Genomic DNA, 14,666 nt, shown 5'->3' on the forward strand with positions numbered 1-14,666 from the left:
TACGTTTAAAATGTTTCATATTGTTTTCATAGACCCCTATGATACAGACTAACATGGAATAAAGGTTCCCTTGCCTGGATGGTCACTGGGCCCCCCTCTGGGGCCAGGCTTGGGGGTGACGAATGAAGGCAAGTGTCTGGTTACCTTTACCCAGGGCCCAGTCAGGCTCAGCCTGCAAGGGTTGTGATTGGAGGGGAGTGATTGGGAGGAATGCCCCCCCCCCCCCCACACCACCCATGATTGAACCCAAGAGGCATTTTGTTGTTGGGCTTCTGTGCTCGTCACAGATTGTCCATAATGAACTCCATGTTTGAGCAAAACAGTGTCTATAGGCGCACTTTGGTCACGTACACAATTTGATGATTGATTTTGTAATCGTATCATCAGACCTGCTGCAAAATGAAGAGATGGATGGAGCTTCAACTGATCACCACCTGGTGGTGAGTTGGCTCAGATGGTGGGGGAGGAAGCCGGTCAGATCTGGCAGGCCCAAACATGTTGTGAGGGTCTGCTGGGAACGTCTGGCTGAGTCCCCCGTCAGAGCGAGCTTCAACTCCCACCTTCAGCAGAGCTTCAACCATGTCCCGAGTGAGGCGGGGGACATTGAGTCCGAATGGGCTGTGTTCCGTGCCTCTATTGCTGAGGCGGCCAGCCGGAGCTGTGGCTGTAAGGTCGTTGGTGTCTGTCGTGGCGGTAATCCCAGGACTCGTTGGTGGACACCAGCAGTGAGGGATGCCGTCAAGCTGCAGTAATGCGGACTCTGCGCCGGTCTGTCGTGGTGAAGAAGGAGCTGAGCCAGAAGGCAAAGCTCTCGATTTACCAGTCGATCTACGTTCCTACCCTCACCTATGGTCATGAGCTGTGGGTCGTGACTGAAAGAACCAGATCTCGTATACAGGCGGCTGAAATGAGTTTCCTCCGCAGGGTGGCCGGGCTCTCCCTTAGAGATAGGGTGAGGAGCTCGGTCATCCGGGAGGAGATCAGAGTAGAGCCGCTGCTCCTCCGCATCGAGAGGAACCAGTTGAGGTGGCTCGGGCATCTGGTCAGGATGCCTCCTGGACCTCCCTGGTGGGGTGTTCCAGGCACGTCCCTCTGGGAGGAGACCCCGGGGAAGACCCAGGACCCGCTGGAGGGATTATATCTCTCAGCTGGCCTGGGAACGCCTCGGGATCCCCCCGCAGAGTTGGTAAATGTGGCTGGGGAGAGGGAAGTCTGGGCTTCCCTGCTTAGGCTGCTGCCCCCGCGACCCGACCCCGGATAAGCTGCAGAAGATGGATGGATTCTTTCCCATCTACTTCCGAATGTCTTGATATTTAAGTCATGTCTTAAAAGTTGTTTAATTGAATTCATGAAGACCTTTTCATTTTCATTGAAAAGGTCTTTATAAATGATGTGCAGCAGGATTTTATACCAGCTGGAGACAAGCAATGGCCCACTAACAGTCCATTAGTGCAAACAAGTGGTGGTGAAGGTTTGAGGGCTCAACGCTGAGGTCTTCGTGACAATTGGTTCAGTTCGCTGAAAAAAAGCTTGACTTCGTAGCGGTCTTTACAAATCAACTGTAAAGTCAAAATCCATTCTAACACCCAGGTTTCTTATGATGTTCAGTACCTGTAGCCCATCCTGTAAAGCTGTAGAGCTTGTAGTACTGAATCTGCTGACCAAGTGTGGGGGGAGGACCCAGTGTTAGCACCAAAAACCAGAACAAACTGGGAGACATTATAAACAAAAGAATACAGGGTGTAAAACTTAACCTTGTGGGACCCCAAATAAAAAATGGGGCAGAAGAGGACGGAGTGTCACCAAGGCTGACACAAAACATCCCCTCAGCTAGGTAGGAGACTGCTGTAGACCTCTGATCCCGGTCTAGTCCTCCAGACCATCAAGCAGAACACCAGGATCCACTGCATGACCTGCTTGCATCACCTGCACACAAACCCAGACATAAGGACAAGCGTGTCCCCATAGTCGGTAGCTGACATAAAACTCTGAGATGAGCTGATCCTCTTCATGTATTGATGGTTTTCAGCTGCCAGGATGTGAAGAATAAGAAAATCCATCTTTTTTTCTCTTTGTAGCAAATTCCAAGTCGGCAGAGAAAAATCCTGGAAGATGCTCATGAGCTGAGTGAAGATCACTACAAGAAGTACTTGGCCAAGCTGCGCTCCATCAACCCGCCCTGTGTTCCCTTCTTTGGTACGGCCAGACTTCACCTGTCAATCACAGCTGCAGGTGATGGGTGGCAGAACTCACCTGTTCATGTCTTCCAGGAATCTACCTGACCAACATCTTGAAGACGGAGGAGGGAAACCCTGACATCCTGCGGCGACACGGCAAAGACCTGATAAACTTCAGCAAAAGGCGGAAAGTTGCTGAGATCACTGGAGAGATCCAGCAGTACCAGAACCAGCCGTACTGCTTGAGGGTGGAGAACGACATCAGGGTAAGTCCGTGCTGATGTCACTTTCCGTTGCAGCATGTCTTCGTGACACAATCATGTTGTAGCTTCCAAAATAACCATCTGAAGTGGCTTTATGTGACAAACTGACCAGGTTTCTGGTCCATCACTGATACCCCCCTCAGCTGCCGAGTAATCAGAGTATTTCTGATGACAGGAAGTCAGAAGAAAAGTCGTGCGAGGCCAGGTTAGATGATATGTGATGACTGCAGGAGACAGAGAGACTAGGATTAGAGCTGTATTTGTAACCTAGAAACCACAGGGTTCTCATCGTGAACAGTCTCACGGCAGCTTTCAGACGCAATGGAGTTGACATGTCTTCATGCAGCCTTGTCTCTATGAAACAAAAGACTGCATTCTGAGACCTTGTTAGGACCTCCGCCATGTTTTAGCTTGTTGTTAGCATGTTGTCAACGTCCAGATAAAAGACAGGAATGTTTATGCTCCTGACATACATACAGAGATTTGCAGGCCTCCCTTTGTTTGTTGGTAGCATGTTGTTGGCTAGCGATCTCATGTTACCCATTAGAACAGGTTGGTTTGAGTCTGCTCGTGACTGCTTCTCTTCCTCTACAACTCGTTTTGATCTGGTTTGTTATTTTGCTGATTATCTTGGTTTTATGGAGCTTAATCGGATGATCCTGCTGGCAAACAACTACTCTTTTATTTCCATGGAAACTTGTAACAGCCCCAAAAGGGTCCAAAGTACAGAGCGAAATCTCTGGAAGCAGCACAGTCTCATCCATCTATTTAGTTTCTTATCCATTTGTTTTTTTATTTATTAATATTCATTCATATCTGCTGATGGTTTGTTCGACAATGACCTTTAAATCTGGACGTGCTGTGTCTTTGGAGCAGAAGTTCCTGGAGAACCTGAACCCAATGGAAAACCTGTCAGAAAAGGACTTTGCAGATTACCTGTTCAACAAGTCTTTGGAGATAGAGCCCCGCCACACTCGGTCCTTACCTAGATTTGTAAGCACCACCACATTAACCTTTAGTTGTCTTATCTGTGAAGACTCTACTAAAGCTCTGTCCTACTTGTCCTCATCCTCGTCCAGGGGAAGAAGTACAACTGTCCTCTGAAATCCCCGGGGATTCGGCCCACCTCGACAAGGCCCGGCACCATGCGGCATCCAACACCTCTGCAGAATGAACCCAGAAAAATCAGCTACAGCCGGATCCCCGACAATGATGCTGAAGGGTTGGCGGTGTCCACCCCCAGCTCACCCCACACACCCCTGACTCCACCCCCCGCTTCGGCCACTTCCAGTTCTACTGATGTAGGCAGTGTGTTTGACTCGCCTCAGGGTCCAAGCAGCCCCTTCCACTCAAGTAAGACAAGTTTATTGGCTAAGAATTGCTCCGCTAGCTGATCAATGACTGACAGGAAGATTATGCCATGTCAGGCCTCATGAAAACCCTCACGGATTTTATTGATTTCAGAATCTTAAGTTACATTTTATCATCACGTTTTACATTAAATCACATTTGATCAATAAGTCACATTTTATAACGTTGGATCAATAAGTCACGTTTTATCAAGTATGATCAATAAGTCACGTTTTATAACGTTGGATCAATAAGTCACGTTTCATCACGTTTGATCAGTAAGTCACGTTTTATCACGTTTAATTAATAAGTCACGTTTTATCACGTTAGATCAATAAGTCACGTTTTATCACGTTTGATCAGTAAGTCACGTTTTTATCACGTTGGATCAATAAGTCACGTTTTATCACGTTTGATCAGTAAGTCACGTTTTATAACGTTGGATCAATAAGTCACGTTTTATCAAGTATGATCAATAAGTCACGTTTTATCACATTTGATCAATAAGTCACATTTTATAGCGTTTGATCAATACGTCACGTTTTATCACGTTGGATCAATAAGTCACATTTTATCACGTTTGATCAGTAAGTCACGTTTTTATCACGTTTGATCAATGAGTCATGTTTTATCACATTTGATCAATAAGTCACGTTTTATAGCGTTTGATCAATAAGTCACGTTTTATCACGTTGGATCAATAAGTCACGTTTTATCACGTTGGATCAATAAGTCACGTTTTATAACCATTGATCAAAAAGTCACGTTTTATAAAATTTGATCAATAAGTCACGTTTTATAACGTTAGATCAATAAGTCACGTTTTATAACGTTAGATCAATAAGTAACATTTTATAGCGTTTGATCAAAAAGTCATGTTTTATAACGTTAAATCAATAAGTCACGTTTTATCACGTTGGATCAATAAGTCACGTTTTATCACGTTGGATCAATAAGTCACGTTTTATCACGTTGGATCAATAAGTCACGTTTTATAACCATTGATCAAAAAGTCACGTTTTATAAAATTTGATCAATAAGTCACGTTTTATAACGTTAGATCAATAAGTCACGTTTTATAACGTTAGATCAATAAGTAACATTTTATAGCGTTTGATCAAAAAAGTCACGTTTTATAACGTTAAATCAATAAGTCACGTTTTATAGCGTTTGATCAAAAAAGTCACGTTTTATAACGTTAGATGAATAGGTCACGTTTTATCACGTTGGATCAATAAGTCACGTTTTATCAAGTATGATCAATAAGTCACGTTTTATCAAGTATGATCAATGAGTCACGTTTTATCACGTTGGATCAATAAGTCACGTTTTATCAAGTATGATCAATAAGTCATGTTTTATCAAGTATGATCAATGAGTCATGTTTTATCACATTTGATCAATAAGTCGCATTTTATAGCGTTTAATCAATAAGTCACGTTTTATCACGTTGGATCAATAAGTCACGTTTTATAACGTTAGATCAATAAGTCACGTTTTATAACGTTTGATCAATAAGTCACGTTTTATCACGTTGGATCAATAAGTCACGTTTTATCACGTTGGATCAATAAGTCACGTTTTATCAAGTGAGATCAATAAGTCACGTTTTATCAAGTATGAACAATAAGTCACGTTTTATAGCGTTTGATCAATAAGTCACGTTTTATAGCGTTTGATCAAAAAAGTCACGTTTTATCACGTTGGATCAATAAGTCATGTTTTATGACGTTGGATCAATAAGTCACGTTTTATCACGTTGGATCAATAAGTCACGTTTTATAACGTTAGATCAATAAGTCACGTTTTATCACGTTAGATCAATAAGTTACGTTTTATAACCATTGATCAAAAAGTCACGTTTTATAAAATTTGATCAATAAGTCACGTTTTATAACGTTAGATCAATAAGTCACGTTTTATAACATTTGATCAATAAGTCACGTTTTATCACGTTGGATCAATAAGTCACGTTTTATCACGTTGGATCAATAAGTCACGCTTTATCAAGTATGATCAGTAAGTCACGTTTTTTTCACGTTTGATCAATGAGTCATGTTTTATCACATTTGATCAATAAGTCACATTTTATAGCGTTTGATCAATACGTCACGTTTTATCACGTTGGATCAATAAGTCATGTTTTATCACGTTGGATCAATAAGTCACATTTTATCACGTTTGATCAATAAGTCATGTTTTATCACGTTTGATCAGTAAGTCACGTTTTATAACGTTAGATCAATAAGTCACATTTTATAGCGTTTGATCAAAAAAGTCACGTTTTACAACGTTAGATCAATAAGTCACGTTTTATCACGTTGGATCAATAAGTCACGTTTTATCACGTTTGATCAGTAAGTCACGTTTTATCAAGTTTGATCAATAAGTCACGTTTTATAGCGTTTGATCAATAAGTCACGTTTTATCAAGTTGGATCAATAAGTCATGTTTTATCACATTTGATCAATAAGTCACGTTTTATAGCGTTTGATCAATAAGTCACGTTTTATCACGTTGGATCAATAAGTCACGTTTTATCACGTTGGATCAATAAGTCACGTTTTATAACCATTGATCAAAAAGTCACGTTTTATAAAATTTGATCAATAAGTCACGTTTTATAACGTTAGATCAATAAGTCACGTTTTATAACGTTAGATCAATAAGTAACATTTTATAGCGTTTGATCAAAAAGTCATGTTTTATAACGTTAAATCAATAAGTCACGTTTTATAGCGTTTGATCAAAAAAGTCACGTTTTATAACGTTAGATGAATAGGTCACGTTTTATCACGTTGGATCAATAAGTCACGTTTTATCACGTTGGATCAATAAGTCACGTTTTATCAAGTATGATCAATAAGTCATGTTTTATCAAGTATGATCAATGAGTCATGTTTTATCACATTTGATCAATAAGTCGCATTTTATAGCGTTTAATCAATAAGTCACGTTTCATCACGTTGGATCAATAAGTCACGTTTTATAACGTTAGATCAATAAGTCACGTTTTATAACGTTTGATCAATAAGTCACGTTTTATCACGTTGGATCAATAAGTCACGTTTTATCACGTTTGATCAATAAGTCACGTTTTATCAAGTAAGATCAATAAGTCACGTTTTATCAAGTATGATCAATGAGTCATGTTTTATCACATTTGATCAATAAGTCACGTTTTATAGCGTTTGATCAATAAGTCACGTTTTATCAAGTATGAACAATAAGTCACGTTTTATAGCGTTTGATCAATAAGTCACGTTTTATAGCGTTTGATCAAAAAAGTCACGTTTTATCACGTTGGATCAATAAGTCATGTTTTATGACGTTGGATCAATAAGTCACGTTTTATCACGTTGGATCAATAAGTCACGTTTTATAACGTTAGATCAATAAGTCACGTTTTATCACGTTAGATCAATAAGTCACGTTTTATAACGTTAGATCAATAAGTCACGTTTTATCACGTTAGATCAATAAGTCACGTTTTATAACCATTGATCAAAAAGTCACGTTTTATAAAATTTGATCAATAAGTCACGTTTTATAACGTTAGATCAATAAGTAACATTTTATAGCGTTGGATCAAAAAGTCACGTTTTATAACGTTAGATCAATAAGTCACGTTTTATAGCGTTTGATCAAAAAAGTCACGTTTTATAACGTTAGATGAATAGGTCACGTTTTATCACGTTGGATCAATAAGTCACGTTTTATCACGTTGGATCAATAAGTCACGTTTTATCACGTTGGATCAATAAGTCACGCTTTATCAAGTATGATCAGTAAGTCACGTTTTTTTCACGTTTGATCAATGAGTCATGTTTTATCACATTTGATCAGTAAGTCACATTTTATAGCGTTTGATCAATACGTCACGTTTTATCACGTTGGATCAATAAGTCATGTTTTATCACGTTGGATCAATAAGTCACATTTTATCACGTTTGATCAATAAGTCATGTTTTATCACGTTTGATCAGTAAGTCACGTTTTATAACGTTAGATCAATAAGTCACATTTTATAGCGTTTGATCAAAAAAGTCACGTTTTACAACGTTAGATCAATAAGTCACGTTTTATAACGTTTGATCAATAAGTCACGTTTTATCACGTTTGATCAATAAGTCACGTTTTATCACGTTTGATCAGTAAGTCACGTTTTATCACGTTTGATCAATAAGTCACGTTTTATAACGTTTGATCAATAAGTCACGTTTTATCAAGTATGATCAATAAGTCACATTTTATAACGTTGGATCAATAAGTCACGTTTCATCACGTTTGATTAATAAGTCACGTTTTATCACGTTAGATCAATAAGTCACGTTTTATCACGTTTGATCAGTAAGTCACGTTTTTATCACGTTGGATCAATAAGTCACGTTTTATCACGTTTGATCAGTAAGTCACGTTTTATAACGTTGGATCAATAAGTCACGTTTTATCAAGTATGATCAATAAGTCATGTTTTATCACATTTGATCAATAAGTCACGTTTTATCACGTTTGATCAATAAGTCACGTTTTATCACGTTTGATCAGTAAGTCACGTTTTATCACGTTTGATCAATAAGTCACGTTTTATCACGTTAGATCAATAAGTCACGTTTTATCACGTTTGATCAATAAGTCACGTTTTATAACGTTTGATCAATAAGTCACGTTTTATCACGTTTGATCAATAAGTCACGTTTTATCACGTTGGATCAATAAGTCACGTTTTATCACGTTGGGTCAATAAGTCACATTTTATCAAGTATGATCAATAAGTTACGTTTTATCACGTTTGATCAATAAGTCACGTTTCATCACGTTTGATCAATAAGTCACGTTTTATCACGTTTGATCAATAAGTCACGTTTTATCACGTTTGATCAATAAGTCACGTTTTGTGACGTTTGATCAAAAAGTCACGTTTTATAATATTTGATCAAAAAGTCATATTTTATCACGTTGGATCAATAAGTCACGTTTTATCACGTTGGATCAATAAGTCACGTTTTATAGCGTTGGATCAATAAGTCACGTTTTATCACGTTTGATCAATGAGTCACGTTTTATCACGTTTGATCAATAAGTCACGTTTTATCACATTTGATCAATAAGTCACGTTTTATAGCGTTTGATCAATAAGTCACATTTTAAAACGTTAAATCAATAAGTCACGTTTTATCACGTTTGATCAATGAGTCATGTTTTATAACCTTAGATCAATAAGTCACGTTTTATCACGTTTGATCAATGAGTCATGTTTTATAACGTTAGATCAATAAGTCACGTTTTATCACGTTTGATCAATAAGTCATGTTTTATAACCTTAGATCAATAAGTCACGTTTTATCACGTTTGATCAATGAGTCATGTTTTATAACGTTAGATCAATAAGTCACGTTTTATCAAGTATGATCAATGAGTCATGTTTTATCACATTTGATCAATAAGTCACGTTTTATTGCGTTTGATCAATAAGTCACGTTTTATCAAGTATGAACAATAAGTCACGTTTTATAGCGTTTGATCAAAAAAGTCACGTTTTATCACGTTGGATCAATAAGTCACGTTTTATAGTGTTTGATCAATAAGTCACGTTTTATCAATTATGAACAATAAGTCACGTTTTATAGCGTTTGATCAATAAGTCACGTTTTATAGCGTTTGATCAAAAAAGTCACGTTTTATCACGTTGGATCAATAAGTCATGTTTTATGACGTTGGATCAATAAGTCACGTTTTATCACGTTGGATCAATAAGTCACGTTTTATAACGTTAGATCAATAAGTCATGTTTTATCACGTTAGATCAATAAGTCACGTTTTATAACCATTGATCAAAAAGTCACGTTTTATAAAATTTGATCAATAAGTCACGTTTTATAACGTTAGATCAATAAGTAACATTTTATAGCGTTTGATCAAAAAGTCACGTTTTATAACGTTAGATCAATAAGTCACGTTTTATAGCGTTTGATCAAAAAAGTCACGTTTTATAACGTTAGATGAATAGGTCACGTTTTATCACGTTGGATCAATAAGTCACGTTTTATCACGTTGGATCAATAAGTCACGTTTTATAACGTTAGATCCATAAGTCACGTTTTATAACGTTAGATCCATAAGTCACGTTTTATCACGTTGGATCAATAAGTCACGTTTTATCACGTTGGATCAATAAGTCACGCTTTATCAAGTATGATCAGTAAGTCACGTTTTTTTCACGTTGGATCAATGAGTCATGTTTTATCACATTTGATCAATAAGTCACATTTTATAGCGTTTGATCAATACGTCACGTTTTATCACGTTGGATCAATAAGTCACATTTTATCACGTTTGATCAATAAGTCATGTTTTATCACGTTTGATCAGTAAGTCACGTTTTATAACGTTAGATCAATAAGTCACATTTTATAGCGTTTGATCAAAAAAGTCACGTTTTACAACGTTAGATCAATAAGTCACGTTTTATAACGTTTGATCAGTAAGTCACGTTTTATCACGTTTGATCAATAAGTCACGTTTTATCACGTTTGATCAGTAAGTCACGTTTTATCACGTTTGATCAATAAGTCACGTTTTATAACGTTTGATCAATAAGTCACGTTTTATCAAGTATGATCAATAAGTCACATTTTATAACGTTGGATCAATAAGTCACGTTTCATCACGTTTGATTAATAAGTCACGTTTTATCACGTTAGATCAATAAGTCACGTTTTATCACGTTTGATCAGTAAGTCACGTTTTTATCACGTTGGATCAATAAGTCACGTTTTATCACGTTTGATCAGTAAGTCACGTTTTATAACGTTGGATCAATAAGTCACGTTTTATCACGTTTGATCAATAAGTCACGTTTTATCACGTTTGATCAGTAAGTCACGTTTTATCACGTTTGATCAATAAGTCACGTTTTATCACGTTAGATCAATAAGTCACGTTTTATAACGTTTGATCAATAAGTCACGTTTTATCACGTTTGATCAATAAGTCACGTTTTATCACGTTGGATCAATAAGTCACGTTTTATCACGTTTGATCAATAAGTCATGTTTTAACACGTTTGATCAGTAAGTCACGTTTTATAACGTTAGATCAATAAGTCACATTTTATAGCGTTTGATCAAAAAAGTAACGTTTTACAACGTTAGATCAATAAGTCACGTTTTATAACGTTTGATCAGTAAGTCACGTTTTATCACGTTTGATCAATAGGTCACGTTTTATCACGTTGGATCAATAAGTCACGTTTTATCACGTTGGATCAATAAGTCACGTTTTATAACGTTAGATCCATAAGTCACGTTTTATAACGTTAGATCCATAAGTCACGTTTTATCACGTTGGATCAATAAGTCACGTTTTATCACGTTGGATCAATAAGTCACGCTTTATCAAGTATGATCAGTAAGTCACGTTTTTTTCACGTTGGATCAATGAGTCATGTTTTATCACATTTGATCAATAAGTCACATTTTATAGCGTTTGATCAATACGTCACGTTTTATCACGTTGGATCAATAAGTCACATTTTATCACGTTTGATCAATAAGTCATGTTTTATCACGTTTGATCAGTAAGTCACGTTTTATAACGTTAGATCAATAAGTCACATTTTATAGCGTTTGATCAAAAAAGTCACGTTTTACAACGTTAGATCAATAAGTCACGTTTTATAACGTTTGATCAGTAAGTCACGTTTTATCACGTTTGATCAATAAGTCACGTTTTATCACGTTTGATCAGTAAGTCACGTTTTATCACGTTTGATCAATAAGTCACGTTTTATAACGTTTGATCAATAAGTCACGTTTTATCAAGTATGATCAATAAGTCACATTTTATAACGTTGGATCAATAAGTCACGTTTCATCACGTTTGATTAATAAGTCACGTTTTATCACGTTAGATCAATAAGTCACGTTTTATCACGTTTGATCAGTAAGTCACGTTTTTATCACGTTGGATCAATAAGTCACGTTTTATCACGTTTGATCAGTAAGTCACGTTTTATAACGTTGGATCAATAAGTCACGTTTTATCACGTTTGATCAATAAGTCACGTTTTATCACGTTTGATCAGTAAGTCACGTTTTATCACGTTTGATCAATAAGTCACGTTTTATCACGTTAGATCAATAAGTCACGTTTTATAACGTTTGATCAATAAGTCACGTTTTATCACGTTTGATCAATAAGTCACGTTTTATCACGTTGGATCAATAAGTCACGTTTTATCACGTTTGATCAATAAGTCATGTTTTATCACGTTTGATCAGTAAGTCACGTTTTATAACGTTAGATCAATAAGTCACATTTTATAGCGTTTGATCAAAAAAGTAACGTTTTACAACGTTAGATCAATAAGTCACGTTTTATAACGTTTGATCAGTAAGTCACGTTTTATCACGTTTGATCAATAAGTCACGTTTTATCACGTTTGATCAGTAAGTCACGTTTTATCACGTTTGATCAATAAGTCACGTTTTATAACGTTTCATCAATAAGTCACGTTTTATCAAGTATGATCAATAAGTCACATTTTATAACGTTGGATCAATAAGTCACGTTTCATCACGTTTGATTAATAAGTCACGTTTTATAACGTTTGATCAATAAGTCACGTTTTATCACGTTTGATCAATAAGTCACGTTTTATCACGTTTGATCAGTAAGTCACGTTTTATCACGTTTGATCAATAAGTCACGTTTTATAACGTTTCATCAATAAGTCACGTTTTATCAAGTATGATCAATAAGTCACATTTTATAACGTTGGATCAATAAGTCACGTTTCATCACGTTTGATTAATAAGTCACGTTTTATCACGTTAGATCAATAAGTCACGTTTTATCACGTTTGATCAGTAAGTCACGTTTTTATAACGTTGGATCAATAAGTCACGTTTTATCAAGTATGATCAATAAGTCATGTTTTATCACATTTGATCAATAAGTCACGTTTTATCACGTTTGATCAATAAGTCACGTTTTATCACGTTTGATCAGTAAGTCACGTTTTATCACGTTTGATCAATAAGTCACGTTTTATCACGTTAGATCAATAAGTCACGTTTTATCACGTTTGATCAATAAGTCACGTTTTATAACGTTTGATCAATAAGTCACGTTTTATCACGTTTGATCAATAAGTCACGTTTTATCACGTTGGATCAATAAGTCACGTTTTATCACGTTGGATCAATAAGTCACGTTTTATCACGTTGGGTCAATAAGTCACATTTTATCAAGTATGATCAATAAGTTACGTTTTATCACGTTTGATCAATAAGTCACGTTTTATCACGTTTGATCAATAAGTCACGTTTTATCACGTTTGATCAATGTCACGTTTTATCACGTTTTATCAATAAGTCACGTTTTATCACGTTTGATCAATAAGTCACGTTTTGTAACGTTTGATCAATAAGTCACGTTTTGTAACGTTTGATCAAAAAGTCACGTTTTATAATGTTTGATCAAAAAGTCATATTTTATCACGTTGGATCAATAAGTCACGTTTTATCACGTTGGATCAATAAGTCACGTTTTATAGCGTTGGATCAATAAGTCACGTTTTATCACGTTTGATCAATGAGTCACGTTTTATCACGTTTGATTAATAAGTCACGTTTTATCACATTTGATCAATAAGTCACGTTTTATAGCGTTTGATCAATAAGTCACATTTTAAAACGTTAAATCAATAAGTCACGTTTTATCACGTTTGATCAATGAGTCACGTTTTATCACGTTTGATCAATAAGTCACGTTTTATCACATTTGATCAATAAGTCACGTTTTATAGCGTTTGATCAATAAGTCACATTTTAAAACGTTAAATCAATAAGTCACGTTTTATCACGTTTGATCAATGAGTCATGTTTTATAACCTTAGATCAATAAGTCACGTTTTATCACGTTTGATCAATGAGTCATGTTTTATAACGTTAGATCAATAAGTCACGTTTTATCACGTTTGATCAATAAGTCATGTTTTATAACCTTAGATCAATAAGTCACGTTTTATCACGTTTGATCAATGAGTCATGTTTTATAACGTTAGATCAATAAGTCACGTTTTATCAAGTATGATCAATGAGTCATGTTTTATCACATTTGATCAATAAGTCACGTTTTATTGCGTTTGATCAATAAGTCACGTTTTATCAAGTATGAACAATAAGTCACGTTTTATAGCGTTTGATCAAAAAAGTCACGTTTTATCACGTTGGATCAATAAGTCACGTTTTATAGTGTTTGATCAATAAGTCACGTTTTATCAATTATGAACAATAAGTCACGTTTTATAGCGTTTGATCAATAAGTCACGTTTTATAGCGTTGGATCAATAAGTCACGTTTTATCACGTTTGATCAATGAGTCACGTTTTATCACGTTTGATTAATAAGTCACGTTTTATCACATTTGATCAATAAGTCACGTTTTATAGCGTTTGATCAATAAGTCACATTTTAAAACGTTAAATCAATAAGTCACGTTTTATCACGTTTGATCAATGAGTCACGTTTTATCACGTTTGATCAATAAGTCACGTTTTATCACATTTGATCAATAAGTCACGTTTTATAGCGTTTGATCAATAAGTCACATTTTAAAACGTTAAATCAATAAGTCACGTTTTATCACGTTTGATCAATGAGTCATGTTTTATAACCTTAGATCAATAAGTCACGTTTTATCACGTTTGATCAATGAGTCATGTTTTATAACGTTAGATCAATAAGTCACGTTTTATCACGTTTGATCAATAAGTCATGTTTTATAACCTTAGATCAATAAGTCACGTTTTATCACGTTTGATCAATGAGTCATGTTTTATAACGTTAGATCAATAAGTCACGTTTTATCA

General features: G+C 35.9%; 1 protein-coding gene across 3 annotated transcripts in view; it reads left to right on the forward strand.

Annotated features, from left to right (window-relative positions):
- The window catches only part of LOC306774602 (son of sevenless homolog 1-like), a 174,101-nt gene that overhangs the window by 118,978 nt on the left and 40,457 nt on the right, over positions 1-14,666 (forward strand). For all 3 annotated transcript variants that reach the window (XM_079264709.1, XM_079264710.1, XM_079264711.1), the window contains exons 17-20: positions 2,079-2,196; positions 2,271-2,443; positions 3,317-3,433; positions 3,520-3,793. In XM_079264709.1, coding sequence (XP_079120835.1) covers positions 2,079-2,196; positions 2,271-2,443; positions 3,317-3,433; positions 3,520-3,793 — 682 coding nt within the window. The remainder of the gene's footprint in view (positions 1-2,078; positions 2,197-2,270; positions 2,444-3,316; positions 3,434-3,519; positions 3,794-14,666) is intronic.

Source organism: Telmatherina bonti (assembly GCF_933228915.1).
Source record: "Telmatherina bonti genome assembly, chromosome: 3".
Classification (NCBI taxonomy): Eukaryota; Metazoa; Chordata; class Actinopteri; order Atheriniformes; family Telmatherinidae; genus Telmatherina; species Telmatherina bonti.